This window comes from Candida theae (genome assembly GCF_024610275.1).
Source record: "Candida theae strain CBS 12239 chromosome Unknown scaffold1, whole genome shotgun sequence".
Lineage (NCBI taxonomy): Eukaryota > Fungi > Ascomycota > Pichiomycetes > Serinales > Debaryomycetaceae > Lodderomyces > Lodderomyces theae.
In genome coordinates this window covers 188,122-206,544 of record NW_026261439.1, presented here as the reverse complement: position 1 = coordinate 206,544, position 18,423 = coordinate 188,122, and the positions used below count along the sequence as shown (strand labels likewise).

Sequence of the window (18,423 nt, the reverse complement as noted above, 5' to 3'; positions counted from 1 at the left end):
AAAAGCATAAATTGGCCCCCCAAAAATTTTTCACTCCGACCAGATTCGTAGATCTTTATAACCAGTAGTCTGCTTTGTTTGGCTAAGATTGCTCACTCCGTACAATCGTTCCCGCTACACCATTCTTCAACATGCCTACTGTTATTGTCGTTGGAGGTCCAGCTGGAACTGGTAAAACAACACAAGGTGAATTGCTTGCAAAACATTACCAATGTCCATTCATAGAGGGAGACTCGTTGCATCCCCAAGCCAACATCGACAAGATGTCACGAGGGGAGCCATTGACTGATGAGGACAGATGGGGCTGGCTTGCCAAACTAGCTCAAGAAGCTGGAGCAAAAGCCAAGTCAGATCCAAGTGGCAAAAGCGTGGTGTCCTGTTCAATGTTGAAGAAAGTGTATCGTGACTACATCAAGCAAAGTGCGTCGTCAGAATCATCATCATTGGCGCATCTGGGTCAAGACACTGCCAATTTGAAGTTTAGGTTTGTATTTCTCTACACCACTTTTGAAGAATTAGTGAAGCGGGTTGAGAATAGAAAAGGACATTATATGAAATCCGATATGGTCAAATCTCAATATGATATTATGGAGATTCCTCAAGGCATAGAGTTGTTGAGCAATGGAGGTGAGGCTGTAAGTGTTGATTCTACCGGTAAAACAGAAAAAGTCATATTTGATGATATCTTAGAACAATTGAGCTTGCCAAATGAAGCATAGAGGTTACCAAAGTATATAAAAAAAAAAAGAAAGTCAAATAGATTCATTTATTGCAATATCAGTCAGATTATTCAATGTGAACGTCTCTGTGAACCATAAAGATAACACGGGGAGACGAAGGGACTATGTTGCATGTAGCACGATCCCGAGAACCCTTTCCTCGGAAGTAAACAGGACACAGAAAACTATACACAAATTTATTTTTTTTTTTTTCTTCTTTTTTTTTTTTGTTCTCTTTGTTCTCGACTTTTATCAGCCACTTATCAAGTAGTAAACCCACCAAAGTGATACATAATACTTTCACCCTTGTTTTTGACAATCGAAAAAAAACCCAAAGAGTACCTAATAACTCCATACTTTGCATCTGCATTACATTCCTCCGGTTCCCGGGATCAGCTTTGAGCACACTTGCAAGTTCCTCGCTCACACATTGTTATCCTTTGTAACTTTTCTGTTTTTCATATTACATGTCATCACTCATCGATATCAACACACTCCCGTACTTCAATCCCAGCACTGATAGAAGGGTGGCTATAATAACTGGAGGGAACAGCGGTATAGGCTTTTACACAGTCTTGCATCTATATTTACATGGATATGTGGTGTACATTGCTAGTCGGTCAAAATCTCGATGCTTGAAACTGATAAAGGAGTTGGAGTATCGAGCTAGTCAAATGAAGCTTTTGGATCAAGAGGGAGGTACTAATTTGCAAAAGATCAACGGCGGAAGTGAATCGACAAATTCAGAGAGACGCAGTCCTAATCAACAATGCCCAGGTGAGGTGCATTACTTGGAAATGGATTTGAGTAATCTACAGTCCATTGTTAATGCTGTTGAAACTTTTAAATTAAAAGAACGATATCTTCATTTATTAATTAATAATGCAGGGGCAATGGCTTTACCGTATACCAAAACAGTCGATAATTTCGAAATCCAATTACAAACAAACTTTATATCCCCATTTTTGCTCACTTTGAAACTACTCCCAATGCTCGAACGAACGAGTGACACTTTCCCGCAAGCCGAACCCAGACCAAGAGTCATCTACTTGAGCTCTTTTGGCCATCAGTTTGCATTTCGATACTTCAATTTGAAAACTGCATTAAACTACAAACCAAACTTCATCTTGACTTGGATCAGGTACGGGATTGCCAAAACTGCCGGTATACATTTCATGAAGATGTTGGCACTACGTAATCCCAAAGTTCTTTGTGTTTCAGTGCACCCTGGTTTGGTCATGAATACAAATGTGTTTGCATATTGGACAAATTTGCCCATTGTTGGCATCATATTCTGGTGTGTTTTCCAGATATTTGCTTGGGTCTTGGGAGTCAGTTCAGAACAAGGTGCCATGGAAGTGTTACAATGTTCTTTGAATCCCTATTTATCGGTGCAAGAGAATAATGGAAAGATATTTGGGTCTCTGGGGAAGGAATTGCAGCCTTCGAAAGTTGCTGGCAATATGGATTACGCGGCGCGGACGTGGATCTGGACTGTACATGAGCTAAGTAAAAGAGGGTTCATCATTCCTGGGGCATAGTCATTAGCATACAAGGTTAAGGTTGATTGCAATTGCAAAAATTATATTTAATTCAAACTAATAATATAATCACTGTTTTTCTTTTCAATTCATTTCCCTTTCTTAATTTTCAGTTCAAGATTGGTATCCTCGCTCGTCCTTAGTGACTTCATTGTGGATGTAAGGCGTTCAATTTCCCTTTTCGTTAATTTAGGATCCAACTCTTCGTATTCGAGCGATGACGGCTCTTCATCCAACGTTTCAAGTACCGGTTTTTGTACATACTTGCCGGCAATATCTTCGTCACTATCGTCACTTACTAGCTCATCATCGCCTTCGGCATCATCATCGTCATCGACATTCTCCCAATCGTCATCATCATCATCATCATCATCGTCTTCTGGCTCCTCATCGCTAACATTAGCACCCTCTTGTCTTAATTTACTCCTAAACTTCAAATACTCATCATACGCCATATCCCCTTGGTATATTTCCGTAGCGTCATCACTTTGATCCGAATCATCACCATACTTGTTTTTGACACCACTCATCTCCAAAATGATTTCCAGTTCCAAAAATTCGGGGAAATCTTCAAACTCGGTGTTCTTGAAGTCATCTTTGAATACAGCTGTTTTATGCAAAATTGATGTCTTGAATTCTTGATACTTTTGAGCAACTTGATCACGGGGAAGCCATTCGGATGAAATATCATAGTATCGCCATCGAAACACATTCAAATCGTCATCTGTGAGATCGTCGTCTGTTTCATTATCTCGCTCCTCTGCGTATTCCTCATCGATCATATCCTCAAATTCGTCGAGTCCTTCCTCAAACACTTGCTGAAGGTTTCTGGCATACTGTTCTTCATCTTCCATTTGTGGTTTGTTGATGTCGGCGATCATTTCAACCAATTCGGTATCCTCAGGAACACGTTCCAATATTATCCCTCTATTCATTAGTTCGTCCTGTAGTAGTGTTCGTGACGAAGGCTTTATTGTTTCGGGCACTTTTGGTTCTTCTTTACCTGCATAATACTTTTGTAGACCCGATAATACAATCCCACTCAACTCTCGCGGTTTGCCTAAAGCTGACGCAATTCCCAACAACACACCAAGGTGCACACTGTTTACAGGCAATGTAACTTCCATTCCCTCTTCAAACACTAGTGGTTCAACCTCCTCTTCATTCTCAAGCGCCTCTAAACTTTTCGCAACCACCATTGGATCTGCTGTAGCTAGTTTTGCCACTGGAACAGGAAATGTGAAGGTGACATCATGCACATGGCTCAATCCTGTATCCAAATTACACTTGTTTTTCAATGCGGTGGTCAATGTATCGTCCTGTTTATAATCTCCCACAAAAATTTGCTTAATGGCTTCCTGCAATGGCAAATATCCACCTTGATCAATGAGTCGATTCAACACAATGCATCCTCCATCATGTAGCCAAACTCTATTCCGTGACGTGGTCACATCTTGTAACTCGGCCCTAAGCTCATCATGGCATGTTGCCAACACGGGCTCGAGTGTCACCGAATCAAATACATGGACGTAGCAATCTTCATACTTGGTAAAGTCGAGGAGAATAGCAATGAATAATTCCATATCTAGTACGTGCTCGTGGTAATTGAGCTCTCCATAAATGTATTCAACGACATTGAATGTGAGTGCTTGGAATTGGGGCTGTTTAAAGTTCCATGGATACCGCAACCATGGTTCCATGTATTTGACGTAATTGCTCAATGTTTGATCAATGTGTTGGGACACAATCACAAACGACAAGATTGTGTCTCGGAAGACGGACTGAATCTCATGGGGCTGAAGTTCATCAAGGGTCCATAGAAATTCTGTAGATGTCATCGTTACCTAGAAGAGTCTCTGTTGCCTCTTTTTGAGATGCGCAAAAGTTTTGATTGATGTATCGCGATTGCAAAAATTAAAGCCTTATGCCATTGCTATTTAATCTTTTTTATCTTCCTTTTCCTATATAGCGATACAACTTACTTAATCTATAATTTGGTGTCGTGTTCAACTTTTTCAATAACAATAGCTGAAGCACCACCTCCACCATTACATACACCAGCACATCCAATCTTACCACCTTCTTGTGACAAGACAGAGATCAAAGTGACAATAATCCTAGCACCTGAACAGCCCAATGGATGACCCATAGCAACAGCACCACCATATTTGTTGACTCTATCTTGTGGGATGTTGCAAAGTTGACAATTGGCCAAACCGACAACTGAAAAGGCTTCATTCAATTCATAAAAGTCAACCTTATCTTGTGAGACGCTGGCATGCTTCAAAGCCTTTGGAATGGCCAATGACGGAGCAATAGTGAAGTCAATTGGTGCTCTTGCAGCTTCACCCCAACCGACAATCTTTGCCAATGGTTTCAATCCCAATTCCTTCAACTTGGCCTCAGAAACCAAGATCAATGCAGCACCACCATCGTTCAATTTAGATGCATTTGGAGCAGTAACAGTACCATTCTCCTTTTGGAATACAGTTCTAGCTGCCTTGACTTTTGCTTCATTAAAGTTTTTGATTTCTTCATCTTCACTGATGGTAACATCGGGCTTACCTCTGACTCCCTTGACGGTGATTGGACTGATTTCATTGCTGAATTTACCCTTGGTGGCAGCATCAGCGGCCTTCTTGTAAGAATTGATAGCAAATGCGTCTTGTTGCTCTCTTGTGATTGAATGGTCCTTGGCACATTTTTCGGCGGCAACACCCATCAATTTAGAGCTATAGACATCCAACAAACCATCCTTTTGAATACCATCAACGATAGAGGCATCTCCATATCTGGCACCGCTCCTGGCACTTGGCAAGTAGTATGGCGTATTGCTCATAGATTCTGCACCTCCAACAACAACGATATCGCTGCTACCGGTGATGATGTTTTGAGCTCCAATAATAACGGCCTTCATCCCTGAAGCACAAACTTTGTTAATAGTGGAAGCAACAATGCTCTCTGGTAAACCAGCTTTCAAAGCAACTTGCCTAGCTGGTGCTTGACCGATATTGGCTTGCAAAACTCCACCAAATACAATTTCATCAACAGTCTCCGGTTTGATTTGTGGGACCTTGTCCAAAGCAGCTTTGACGGCGTGAGCACCCAAATCAGTGTAACTTAATGATGACAAACCACCTTGGAATGAACCGATTGGGGTACGAGCAGTGGAGACAATGTATACTGGAGGAACAGTCATTATGAGTTTCGATTAGACTAACTTTGTTGTTGAGTTTGAGGTAGATGAAGTAAGAAAGATCTGCAGGAAAAAGAATGTGTAGTTGGTGGGAATTATTTGATATCTTTATATATAATCTTCTTTGTCGTTTGGAAAAACGATTGTCGTATAACTTTCTGCTTCTTTTTTTTTTGTTTTTTTTTTTTTCTTTTTTTTTCAAACACTTAACAGTTAACAAACTAACGTGTATGGGGTTATATGCAGTACGACATCCACGGTTAAATTCAATTGGAAACAGCAGAAATTCAAGAAGTGGAGTTAGCGGAGAAACAACTCCGCTGTCACGTGTATGGCACGAGAAAGCAAAGTTGTTATTTATCATCACCACTCGAGGACATCATCGAGAAAGATATATTGGTACTGGACAACGCTATACAACAATGCTCCGCTTCAGCCGCATACTTGGTCCAATCTCACCACGTTTTTTACTTCGACAAGCTCCCATAACCACCAGACCATGGCTCGCTCGCTCCCTCCAAACAACCTATGTACAGCACAAACTATTTGGGGGCCACAAGAAACATGCAGATCCGTTGAGCAAGTCAACTACCACTGTCAATCCAGCTCCTGTCGAAACTGCACAGGACGATCCGCTCAAGTCGTCACTGTCCCAGTCACCACTTCCAGCAGAAGGACCAACTGAACATGATTTCAAAACCCACCCCATTCTCAAGCGTGTACCCAAGTTTCTTCGTAACTACACGGCCAAATTCGTCAATGCACCTTTTTCACACTTGGTTGCCTTCATTGTACTTCATGAACTCACAGCTGTTATTCCGTTGATTGGTATTTGGTATTATTTGCATCAGCATCCTGGTTTTATCCCATTGGATCTCCCGCAGTGGGCTTTGACTAAAGGGGCCAAGGTCATTGATTCGGCAATGGGTCAGTTCGATTGGAGCTTCAATACAAGTGACAAGCTATCAGTGATTATGGAAGGGGCTTATGCTTTTACAATTGTCAAGTTGTTTTTGCCGGTTAGAGTTGTAATAAGTTTATGGGGGATGCCTTGGTTCGCCAAATGGTTTGTTTTACCAATAACCAATTTGTTTGGTAATTGGAAGAAGTTGAGAAGAGCAAAGAAGGAGGGTAAACCTGTGGATGCAAGAATTAAAACTAAACAAGTGGATAAACCTAGATTATAGGGTAGGGTGAGGAGATGGACAATTTTAGAATTGCCAGCCATTTTTCAGCTGGCTTGGTTCGTGTGCTTTAAAAATGGCTCTTAACTATGGGATTCTTACAATCCATTTTTGGTCTCCGCTCCCGGAGTGTTGAAAGTATGGCAGAGGCTCGAAATTTTGCAAGCCACTTATATATGTCAAACTCTCTGTACGACAGTGTATAGTGTAAAACTTTCTAATGTCGTATAGTAAAGACTAGTAGAAACCAATCCAAATTTTGGCTCTTCACTGTACTAGCTCGTGATTGCATTACAGTGTTCCATTGTTTGCACCTTTATCTCTTCAAATCTGTTTTAAGCTCCTTGGACCAACTGTCAAGCTCGTTTACGACTGCTTCAAGTTTTGTGATTTTCCTCTCTATATCCACTAATAGCTCCGCATGGTGATCAAATTCCTTCTCTAAATGCAATGTTAGCACCTTCTCTTTTGGTTCAATTGCATCTTCGGCTCTTACATACTCAATAATTGCAAATGTTTACCATTTCCTTCAAGTTCGTTCAAATTTTTCTCCAATTTAATGTAGTTTAAAGATTGATTAGTGTTTAAATTCTCGAGTAGATTCAAGTCAATCGTAGATACGTTGGTGTCGGATTCAGCCACCTTAGATAGGGTGGTCAATGCATGCTCGACGAGTTTTGGTGTATCCTTTGACATTTGTGTATAAAAAATGGGGTTTGGGTGAAAAATGGGGTGTGGGTTTTTATCTGAGTTTTCAGTCGAGAGACGGAAATTTCAACACCGTCTACTACGATATTCCCCACCAAACGGCTTACACCAGCACTTTTTCAATTGTTTACTCTTTTTTTTATTTACAAGGAATATGTACAACACCTACCTTCCACTATACAACTTATACATAGGATTTGTCTTGTATGTTTGAATATTGCTCCATTTTTTACTTGGGTGGGCATTCAACTTTTCCACATAGTCCACTTTTTCCGGCTTGTCAATCAAATCAGTCATACTAACTCTAACTTTCGATTCCGGTGTAATAATCTCATACAACCCTGGCAACTTATCAGCTGCTTTACGTAATGCTTCTCTGGCCACTTTATCGTGAATACCCCCATCAATCTCAAACAAAACTTTCCCTGTGGGCACTCTAGTTGCCCAGTGGTCAAAGGGACCTTTACCTTTACCCATTCTTGTCTGGTTTCCTTTAATACAAACGGCCAAATCGCATACAAAACGAGTGAAAAGTTTCGATTTAGTGGGACGCAACTCACGACGCAAAACCTTGTCAGCGGCTAGTAACTGATTAGCTCCCATCCTCAACCCACGCGATTTCAAGCGTAACCCAATCTTGCCAAACTCCAAACTGTTACCCTTGATTGAACCACCAGTTCTTACTGAAACTCGTCCCTTTTGTGCTTTCTCAACTTCTCTAAACCGTGGCGCATACTCATGTTTGAAACGCTTGAACACGGATGCTACTGCCAGGGTGTTTTTTGTTAGACTAGCAAACATTTCTTCTCTGGTGTAGCTGTGTTGGAGTAGTCCTTAGTGTCAAGGTGGAAATCAAAAATTTTCCTCTCAATTTTTCCTTGAAGTCATAGTCGTTAAATACTATTTTGCGACTTGTTAGTTTGCGACTTGTTAGTTTGCGACTTTGATTTTGCTAGCTATACCAAATGCACGTACCACACCTAGTTCTGATTTTTTGGAGACATATGTAGCTATGGAGTCGCATCTTGCAGCTAGACTACATCACTATTTCGACATCGTTTGTTTGAGGCAATTTTTTTTCAAAAGTCTTTGTAAAAAAATCTGGGTAGTTTTGCAACAAAATTAACGTAAATAACTTGAAGGGACAAGGGGAAATGGCACTCGATCTATAAGTTGGCTCTGAGAAGAGAAGATCCTTTCTATTGGTTGGTTTTATTCTCCTCTTACTTGATACTTTAACGCCGCAGACTTGTTAATTGTCTAATTTCTGTATATACTCTAAATGTATCTCTATTTTTATGTATTTCCTAACCTGTAACTAGCTACTTTCTCAATGACTATCCCTTTCAAGGAGCTCGCCATCATTTATATGTTCATTTTGAGGTTTGTGATAAGCAGCATAGCCAGTTGAGGTGGCCATGTCTTCCTCTGAGGGTGGTGTCCAACTACCGGATTTCCAAGCTGGGATACCACTTTGGTACAATTCATCAACATCCTCCAAACTGAGTCCCTTTGTTTCATAAACCATAAAGTAAGTAAAAAAGATTGAGAAAACCAAGCATCCAAAAAAGACAAACCCATAGTAGAAATGAATCGATTGGGTAATGAATGAAGTAAAGAATGAAATCAAAAATCCAAAGACCCAATTTGCTGCACTGGCAACACCAATAGCCTTGGATCTAACTTTCAAGGGGTACAATTCCGAAACAATCGAGTAAACACCTCCGGCCCAAGTAGAAGCAAAGAAGAAGATAAAAAGACAGGTGATAAAGATCAATGCTCTTCCGGTTGGTTGCCTTGTCGGGCCATCAGGACCATCAATGTAAAGACTTTGAGTACCGAGCAAGGAATAAATCAAGAAACAGATTGACATGGCAACCGAACCGTACAACAAACATTGTCTTCTACCCATTTTGTCAATCAAGTAGATACCCAAGAATGTGGAAGCAAAGTTGATAACACCAATAATAATGGAAGTTTCGAATGAATCATCTAAACCGATGGCCTTGAAGATGGTGGTACTGTAGTAGAAGAAGTAGTTATTACCTGTCAATTGTTGCAAAGCTTGGCAAAGAGCACCAACAACAACTCTCTCGAAAATTCTTGGCTTACCAGTGATCAATGTCATCCAGCCAGCTTTTCCAGCCAATCTTTCCCTTTCGACACCAGCATGAATCAATCTAGCCTCCTTTAATAATGCAGGGTCATCTTCGGACACCTTGTTGGTCTTTGCAAGCGATGCTTTAGCTTTTTCAATCTTGTCTTTACCAATGAGGTAACGTGGGGATTCGGGCATGTTGACCATACCACCAGCTAAAAACAAGGCCCAAGCAAAACACAAACCCAATGGGATTCTCCATTGTCTGGAGTCGGAGTAGCTTTCCTTAGTTCCGTACGTTGTACAGTATCCCAAAAAGATACCAAACGTGATCATCAACTGGAAGCAACAAACCAATGTACCTCTCAAATGTTTTGGTGATGTTTCTGAAATAAACAATGGACAAACCACTGATAATGTACCAACAGCAAGACCAGTGAAAATCCTTCCAATCATAATTTGATACCATTTGTCGGAAGACGAGATTTGTACAATGATACCAACAACGTAAATCACCATGGACATCATGATGCTCAATCTTCTCCCCCACAAATCGGCGGATTTGGAAAGAAAGATTGCACCTACGGCACATCCAGCGTTAAACATAGCAATAATCAAACCAGTCCTGACGTTGGAGAAATAGTAAGAACCATCCGACTTTTGCTGACCAAATCTACTCTGGAAATCAGTCATGTTGACAAAACCAGAGATTGTACCTGTATCGAATCCAAACACAAATCCACCAAAGGCTATAAGCACACACATGAAACAAACTCCGATATAGGCGCTCATTGGCTTCTTGGGGATATCGTTAGAACCGTGTTGTACATCTTTTTCAAGATCCTGGGGTAATTCATCCTGGTTTTCGTACTTTTCTTCTATTTCGTGAGTTGGAGAATGTGCTGTGTGCGATGATGAAGCAGCATCTACTTGCGTTGGTTGTTGTGACATTGTGAGTTAATAAACTTTGATTAAGGAAGGCAGTGCTTAAAGAAGAGAAGTGACAGTTTTGGAAGAAACAGAAAAGTTGAGACTTTAAGTAGTAGATCGAAAATATAGTCTAACAGAATCGATGACTTCAACTAAGTATATGAGGGTTTGAGGTGGAGCTGGCTTTTAGCAGGAATAGCAAAAACATATGAATCCATTTTTGTGTATCTAGAATTTTGCAACAGCAACAATAGCAAGAAAAAGAAACAGCAGAAAAAAAAAAAAGAAAAGAGGAAGGCAAAGTAGACAACCTGCATAGAAAACCAACTATCAATACGAAGACAAAAAATTAACCCGAGCAAAAACCCCAATTGGCCATAAGACACTACCTCGGCTTACTTTTGACGAGATCTTTGTTTTCAGGTTGATTTCTCACCTAAGAGGTCAGCTGTTATTATTCAGACTTGTCGATGCGCAGTCTCGCAGTTTAAGCCTCGTAGACGGGTCCATAGTGATCAATTTACACCCGATATGTACAATTAAGTCATTTTCGACTCAGCCAAATGCCTGGATTACTAAGACCCGTTTTTGTTCATGTCCACACAATAGCCAAGAAACGGTACGAGTGAAAACTTTTTTTTTTTATTTTATCCTTGTCTTGGATTCGTAGTTGTGCCCGAACAGTATATCTGATTGTCTTGCTTATTATGAGTGTTTCTTTTGTGATCGGTGTCGGAAAAATTATTTTTTGCCATTACGTAATTGTTTTCCCACTCGAAGTGGGTGGAAGTGACAAACTCGTAGGGACCTTTTTCATGAATTAGTGTAAAGAAAAGGGGGGCCCCACACCTTGAGTGAGAGGTGACAATAACAATATTTCTCAAAGACGACCCTGGTGTGCCATTTTTTCTTGTCTACAGCTTGCAACCCACCGATCAAGAATATTTTTTGAACGAAAATGAACTCAACAAGTTCAATCGTTTTGTGCAACAAATTGAAATGTATGCGGACATAAAGGAGGGGAAGTGACAAAGGATGCCAGACTCAGAATTCGGAGTTACTGAAGAAATTAGTCCGAACCGTGTTCAAAATCATGAAAATTTTTTTTAGTGTACACAAAGAGTATAAAAGATTATCCGTATCTACTAAGTGTTATAATATCCCAAAGCCCCAGACCCCTGCTCGAACTTATCAAATATGTACAACTTTATTAAAACTTTGTAAGCTAATGTGTATCAAATCTATAAGAGGCTAGTGCCTAATTGAAATCAAAGAAAAAAAAAAAAAGTGAAACCGTAAACTCGTAACATGTAAATGTGTGTGTGTGTGTGTGTGTGTGTGTGTGTGTGCGTGTGTGTGTGTGTAATTGTGGGTGATATTATCTAATTCCCCACTTATACAGCTTCTTGGACATGCTCTTCTTGAGGCTTGGCATAAGCAGCATAACCGGTAGAATGAGCCATTTCTTCTTCTGGTGGTGGTGTCCAATTGCTTGACTTCCAAGGAACAACTTTAGCAGCGTATAACTCGTCAACTTCCTCCAAAGTGAGTCCCTTTGTTTCATAAACCATGAAATAGACGAAAAAGATTGAGAAAAGCAAACATCCAAAGAAAACAAAACCGTAGTAAAAGTGGATAGCACTGGTGATGAATGAAGTGAAGAATGAGATAAGGAAACCAAAAATCCAGTTACCGGCACTAGCAACACCAATAGCTTTGGATCTGACCTGCAATGGGTACAATTCTGAGACAATGGAGTAAACACCCCCTGCCCAGGTGGAAGCAAAGACGAAAACGTAAAGCGAGGTGATGAAAATCATCGCATCACCATCTGGGTGTCTGGTGGCACCACTGCTTCCATGATAGTACAAGTGTTGAGTTCCGATCAATGAGTAAATCAAGAAACAGATTGACATGGCAACCGAACCGTACAACAAACATTGTCTTCTTCCCAATTTTTCAATCAAATAGATACCCAAGAAGGTAGATGCAAAGTTGATAACACCAATGACAATAGATGTTTCAAACGAATCGTTCAAACCAACAGCTTGGAAAATGGTGGTGCTGTAATAGAAGAAGTAGTTGTCACCAGTCAATTGTTGTAAACATTGCAACATAAGACCAACAAAGACTCTTTCAAGAATTCTTGGCTTACCTTTGATCAATGTCATCCATCCGGCACTACCAGCCAATCTTTCCCTTTCAACACCAGCTTGAAGCAATTGCAACTCAGCATACAAAGCTGGATCTTCTGGTGAAACTTTGTTGACTTTAGCCAATGCATGTTTTGCATCATCGATTCTGTCCTTACCAATGAGGTAACGAGGAGATTCAGGTAAACGAACCATACCTCCAACCATCAACAAGGCCCAAGCAAAACACAAACCCAATGGGATTCTCCATTGTCTGGAGTCGGAGTAGCTTTGTTTGGTACCGTAGTCAGTACAGTATCCCAAAAAGATACCCAAGGTAATCATCAATTGGAAGCAACAAACCAATGTACCTCTCAAATGCTTTGGGGAAACTTCAGAAATGAAAAGTGGACACAAGACTGACAAACATCCAACAGCAAGACCAGTGAAAATTCTTCCAATCATAACTTGGTACCATTTGTCGGAAGACGAGATTTGTACAATGATACCAACAACGTAAATGATCATTGTTCCCGCAATACCAAGTCTACGACCAAAGATATCACCAACCTTTGACAAAAACAAAGCACCAATAGCACAACCTGCGTTGAACATAGCCACAATCAAACCGGTTCTAACATTGGAGAAATAGTAAGTACCATCAGCGTGTTGTTGACCAAACCTTCTCTTGAAATCAGTCATATTGATGAACCCGGAAATTGTACCGGTATCGAAACCGAAAACGAAACCACCAAAAGCAATAAGGAAACACATAATAATCACACCAGCGTATGCTCTGAGTGGTTTTTGATTCAATTCATTAGCACTGTGTTTTAGGTGTTCTTCATTATCCAATGGTTGTTCTTGGTCGTATTTAGCTTCAATTTCGTTCACGTTTGCATCCGCAGTGGATGTAGAATGATGATCTTCCAGCGACATTATTTGTATTTAGCAATGCCAGTTATTGATGAAGGAGTATTCAACAAAATATCCAAAAGAAGGGTACACAGTGCTCACTCGAAATGGTGGATTATTTGTTGCCTATTTATAGGGGGGGAAAATTTTTCTCTCTCTTTTTCTCTCTCTCTATTGTTCCGAACACTTTCCCCGAGAGTACTCTCCAGCTCTCTCCAAGTCATTCTCCAAAGTTTCTCCAATTAACCATTATTAGTGTCCGTACTGCTATTGTTAGGACTTTGCGTAAACTAAAACATACAAAAGCGGAAGTAGCTAAAAAAGAAAATAATTTGTGGCATGTTTAAATGGTTTTTGCCGCTCCGCGCACAGCATTTGGCTGGTTGTTCTCTTGTATGCAGAAGCACTCTAATTTTTTTTTTTTAGTCACCTTATTAGGTTGTCCAAAAGGAGGTTTATACTCCGATTGTTCCTACGTGAGGATCTTTTACGTCCGGCCCGACTATTGTTTGCACTTATTGTGCAACACAAGGCACTTTATCTTCCTTGTGCGATGTGCGTGCTTGTGTCTACATTGTTTTGGGTAAAGCAATTTAGGAAAATGTTTTCCTTTGGGTAGAAGTAGAGCTAAGAGAACCAGGATCCAATTCCGACGTCATGAACATTGACATGTTCGGGACGTCAGGGAAAAAAAGAAACAAAAAGAAAGAAAAATATAACCTTTTAAACGTATGAATGACTGACTAAAAAATATCAATAATAATATTGTAATCGTGTTTATATGAGCAAGTAAAGAGAAAATATGCAGAGAAGAGACAAATAAAAAAAAAAAGAAATTCAAACTTTTGAACTTTTGAGAGAATCTTTTTTTTGTGCACTATTTTCGGAACAATTTGCGAGCACAAAAATAAATAATTGTTCCGATCCAATGAAAACAGTACTACGAATTGCAATTGTTCCGAGAAACATATTGTCAATGAGAAAATGCCTCACGTAAGCCTCCATTCTCAACAATCAAATGGGGACCCACTTAAAATGGGTCTTGCAATAAACAATAACACTTCGAAAGGCATTTGTATTGTAAAGAATACAAACATGAGATCTTGTTCGTTTTGTAGATACTGCATCTCCTCCCTTTCGAGTGGCTCTCGTCGATCCGCCCCCAATCCCCCCACTCCCCCCACTCCCCGCCATTGCCCAACATTGCCCAACATCATCTGTCCGATTGTTTTGTCTCCTGACTTTAAACAATGGTACGCACATACCCATCTATTTGGAGCAGAGTGGGATTTAACAAACAGTATTCATAACAACTGCTTTTAGACTTAATCGCCGTAATTTGTAAAACAATTGCAGATGCAGGCGCCATTATCGCCAACCAATGACCGACTGGAAAATGACCTCACAACAGCGTACTCGTGTCTTTGTAAGTGATATGCCAATTTTTTAATGCCAGGAGCCCATCAAGTTGCGTTTTATTGATGTTACCGCAAGAACATATTCCAGGGTCAAAGGGTCAAAGGGTCAAAGGGTCAAAGGGTCAAAGGGTCGTGTATTACATACCAATCCCATTTCGCCCAGGCCAAAGAAAAAAGAACAAAACAAAAAAAAAAAAAAATAAAAGAAAAATTCACCCACGTTAAAAACGAGATCTCCGAGACTTTGACAACAACAATACAAAGCTCAAAATAGATAAAAAAAAATCACCAGATCTCAAAGTTAGAAAGCATTGTGTTTTCGAAATAGTAGTTGGATTTTATAATCAAGAGCGAGGGAGTCAAAAAAAAAAAGATACCAACACCATGCCTGTTGCGGATGAACGGCTTCCTTATGGAGACGGCGCCTTCAAGATTTTCGGCATGGAAAATTTTGGCAATACATGTTACTGCAATTCGATTCTACAATGCTTGTACTACACCGAGTCATTTCGAACCAATTTGATCAAGCATAAACAAACCCAACACGAACCCAAGTTGGTAGTCAATGGAATAAAATTTCACGCATTTTCAACAAAGTATGATCAATTGTTACAAAAGAAATTGAAGGAACAGGGTGCTGTACTGTCCACCCCAACTGAAGAAAGGCCTAAACAAAGTCGCAAAGGCTCTATTTTTGGAATCAAGTTCAATAATCAGCAGTCGAGTACCCCAACAACTTTCGTTGAACAACGAAACGACTACATTGACGAGGCGGGCAATTGTGAAGTTCTACCATTGGAACAGCGAATCTTGATCAACAAATGTCCGGAATTTCTGAGGTTGGAGATGATGATTACTAGGCCGGCTCTAAGCACTAGTGGCTATGTCAATGGACTGACTAATGGAAGTGCCACATCCACCGCTTCCAATACAGGAGGAGTCAACGTGAACAATGCATCGAGCAACAGTTCTGTCACAAGCGCTACTAACCCCAATAAAGCTGACTATTCGCAAAGTTCATCGATGTTGTTGAACGACCAGCCAACACAAACAGCACAAGAAGGGTCAATAAATTGCAAATCAAGTGCAATCATAGTGGGGATACCCAAACCAGAAGCAATCTTGGCCAATCCAATCAACCCATTCAACGCAAATCCCAGCGCAGACCAGAGGAAAAGATCTGCATTGATCAATGGTCCGATAATCAACTTGGACACCTCGTTGCAAATGCCAAGTGAACAAAGGGCGGAAACCGCCTTGTTATATGCTCTCAAGGATTTGTTTGAGAGTATGGTTGAGAACAAGTCACCAATTGGTGTTGTATCGCCAACATACTTTATTTCAAAGCTCAAAGATAAGAACTACTTGTTTCGCCAAAACAATATGCACCATGACGCACATGAGTTTTTCAACTATTTGATTAATGAAATCATTGAGAGTTTAGCAAAGGAGAACTCCGACCCTACACAAAACTGGTGCAATGATATATTCCAAGGTATCATTACCAACGAAACTAAGTGCTTATCATGTGAAACAGTGACATCGAAGCATGAGTTCTTCCTTGACTTGTCCATTGATATTCCACCGGGCGAAAGTGCGTATTCGTTGAATTTTGCCATCAATAACTTCTCCAAACTGGAAACATTGACAAACCAAAACAAGTTTCATTGCAACACTTGCTCGTCATTGCAGGAAGCAGTGAAAACTATCAAATTGAAGAAACTACCTCAGGTTTTAGTCATCAACCTAAAACGATTCAAGTACGACGAGGAAATGGATAAAATGGTGAAGCTTTTTGACTCAATTAGCTATCCTTTCAAACTACGATTATTCAACACTACAGAGGACGCCAACCAAAACATTCTCTACGACTTGTACGGTTTGGTGATTCATATTGGTGGTGGTCCAATGCACGGACATTATGTTTCAATCTGTAAAATCAAAGCTGGTCTTTGGTTGTTATTCGACGATGAAACGGTGGAACTTGTTGAAGACAACTTTGTGATGAGATTTTTCGGTAATGGGCCAGGCTTGGCTAGTGCGTACATTCTATTCTATCAAAGAATAGAATTTGATGAAGCATCAGAACACTTTGGATTTGATGTCTCAACTTTGTACCACGGTGATGATTATCAAGTCCCTGTACATACTCCAGCCAATAGCACTGATGAAGAGCCAAAGGAAGCAGCCGTACCCATGACCGCAGCGGATTCCAAGTGCGATACAAATTCAATCAACTCGTTTATGGCACCACCCGAAACCAACACGCGACCAACATTATCCTCAGGTGGTATGTTTAAAAGTTTCAAGTTGGATAAAGAAGACAAGCAGCAACAGCAACAGCAACAGCAACAGCAACAGCAGCAGCAACAGCAACAGCAGCAGAAACAAATACAATCTCTATCGCGAAGCAGCAGCTCTAATCTCGTTGGAAAGAAGGAAACACCAATCAAAGAAACGAAAGAAAAGAAGTCTTGGGTTGGCAGTTTAAAGAGAGGAAATCTCGAACGGAAGTTGTCACTGAAAAACACAGCGGTAAGTGAAGAGAGTAGTGCCAACAGCACTGCTCCAGCTACATCAAACCCCGCTACAACGCTGGCACCTCCTCCTGTTCTAGAGAGGAAGCGAACCTTGTTTGGTTTCAAAAAGAGGAGCTCATAGAGATAGTCAAATACGTTTGTACTTGTAAAGCATTCATAGACTTTTGTCCAACGATTCACATGATCAGGACACCAATCACTCCGATAGCACGAGCTTTTACAACGATGTATGACAATTCTTGCAGTAAGCTACATTCTCCAAGATCAAAATACCAATTTCGATGTAATCTATTACTTGTTACTTTTTGTTGCAATTAAATAATGCAGACTCTTTAGATATTTCCTTGTCCCAAATGCTTCCGACATAGTTGTACTTTACAGTTTCTAAACACTGCTGATCCTTTCTACCCTAGATGTACAACTCGAATCGTCTCACCAATAACCTGGAGATATCAAGAAGCTTCAACTTTTCAAAGCTCAAACTAAACATGTTTAAATTGGGCGTATAGGAAAGCAATTGAAACATACAGAGGAATATTGAATCTTTTGCATAATATGCAAGAGTAAAGTCCTTGTTCTGTGTGGTTGCAAATACATACGTGATCCAATAAAGGGCCACACAACAGGGATGGTGTTGCTTATTCTGTTTCTTGGTTATTGAGATTGAGTTGCAAGCGCAAGGGAGAAGACGACAAAAATAACTCTGCTACACTTGGCAAGGAGAGTTCTCTTACACACCTGATGCTCCACCCACAATTGATTTGTTGCAATTTTATGGCGCCATAGAGTTCACGAGATGCACGGTGTTTTCATCTCTCTTTCTTCGGAAAAACCTGAGATGCATTGTGGCTAACAAAACATGCACGTGCACACGGGATGCATCGAGTGGAAACTTTGCGTCATGCAATGCATTGAATATTGTAGGAGCATAGATTGCTGCTTACCCCGTGATTATTGTAATGCAAGACGGTTAAAGAACTACATTTCTAGAACATCCTGGAAAATGGAAGCGCAATCATTTTGTTCTTCTGTAACACAAAAC

At 40.4% G+C, this 18,423-nt stretch overlaps 10 protein-coding genes across 10 annotated transcripts; 4 read left to right on the top strand and 6 right to left on the bottom strand. All coding sequences in view use genetic code 12, as the record gives it.

Moving 5' to 3' along the window:
• Positions 1-131: 131 nt before the first annotated feature.
• On the top strand, positions 132-719 carry KGF57_003236 (gluconokinase; the record flags this gene model as incomplete). Its single annotated transcript, XM_051752635.1, has 1 exon — positions 132-719. One exon carries the CDS (start codon positions 132-134, stop codon positions 717-719), a length of 588 nt encoding a protein of 195 aa, XP_051608245.1.
• A 467-nt stretch (positions 720-1,186) lies between these two features.
• KGF57_003235 (uncharacterized protein) lies at positions 1,187-2,260 on the top strand (the record flags this gene model as incomplete). The annotated part of the gene is made up of 1 exon (XM_051752634.1): positions 1,187-2,260. The coding sequence occupies one exon, from the start codon at positions 1,187-1,189 to the stop codon at positions 2,258-2,260; it is 1,074 nt and encodes a 357-aa protein (XP_051608244.1).
• Positions 2,261-2,349: 89 nt separating this feature from the next.
• On the bottom strand, positions 2,350-4,098 carry KGF57_003234 (uncharacterized protein; the record flags this gene model as incomplete). The annotated part of the gene is made up of 1 exon (XM_051752633.1): positions 2,350-4,098. One exon carries the CDS (start codon positions 4,096-4,098, stop codon positions 2,350-2,352), a length of 1,749 nt encoding a protein of 582 aa, XP_051608243.1.
• Positions 4,099-4,247: 149 nt separating this feature from the next.
• On the bottom strand, positions 4,248-5,459 carry ERG10 (acetyl-CoA C-acetyltransferase; the record flags this gene model as incomplete). The annotated part of the gene is made up of 1 exon (XM_051752632.1): positions 4,248-5,459. The coding sequence occupies one exon, from the start codon at positions 5,457-5,459 to the stop codon at positions 4,248-4,250; it is 1,212 nt and encodes a 403-aa protein (XP_051608242.1).
• A 227-nt stretch (positions 5,460-5,686) lies between these two features.
• On the top strand, positions 5,687-6,643 carry KGF57_003232 (uncharacterized protein; the record flags this gene model as incomplete). Its single annotated transcript, XM_051752631.1, has 1 exon — positions 5,687-6,643. One exon carries the CDS (start codon positions 5,687-5,689, stop codon positions 6,641-6,643), a length of 957 nt encoding a protein of 318 aa, XP_051608241.1.
• A 313-nt stretch (positions 6,644-6,956) lies between these two features.
• KGF57_003231 (uncharacterized protein) lies at positions 6,957-7,336 on the bottom strand (the record flags this gene model as incomplete). The annotated part of the gene is made up of 2 exons (XM_051752630.1): positions 6,957-7,081; positions 7,141-7,336. 2 exons carry the CDS (start codon positions 7,334-7,336, stop codon positions 6,957-6,959), a joined length of 321 nt encoding a protein of 106 aa, XP_051608240.1.
• A 177-nt stretch (positions 7,337-7,513) lies between these two features.
• Positions 7,514-8,149, bottom strand: KGF57_003230 (mitochondrial 54S ribosomal protein uL16m; the record flags this gene model as incomplete). Its single annotated transcript, XM_051752629.1, has 1 exon — positions 7,514-8,149. One exon carries the CDS (start codon positions 8,147-8,149, stop codon positions 7,514-7,516), a length of 636 nt encoding a protein of 211 aa, XP_051608239.1.
• A 529-nt stretch (positions 8,150-8,678) lies between these two features.
• Positions 8,679-10,397, bottom strand: KGF57_003229 (sugar porter family MFS transporter; the record flags this gene model as incomplete). Its single annotated transcript, XM_051752628.1, has 1 exon — positions 8,679-10,397. The coding sequence occupies one exon, from the start codon at positions 10,395-10,397 to the stop codon at positions 8,679-8,681; it is 1,719 nt and encodes a 572-aa protein (XP_051608238.1).
• Positions 10,398-11,770: 1,373 nt separating this feature from the next.
• On the bottom strand, positions 11,771-13,447 carry HGT7 (Hgt7p; the record flags this gene model as incomplete). Its single annotated transcript, XM_051752627.1, has 1 exon — positions 11,771-13,447. One exon carries the CDS (start codon positions 13,445-13,447, stop codon positions 11,771-11,773), a length of 1,677 nt encoding a protein of 558 aa, XP_051608237.1.
• A 1,778-nt stretch (positions 13,448-15,225) lies between these two features.
• On the top strand, positions 15,226-17,502 carry UBP13 (ubiquitin-specific protease; the record flags this gene model as incomplete). The annotated part of the gene is made up of 1 exon (XM_051752625.1): positions 15,226-17,502. One exon carries the CDS (start codon positions 15,226-15,228, stop codon positions 17,500-17,502), a length of 2,277 nt encoding a protein of 758 aa, XP_051608236.1.
• Between the last annotated feature and the right edge of the window lie 921 nt (positions 17,503-18,423).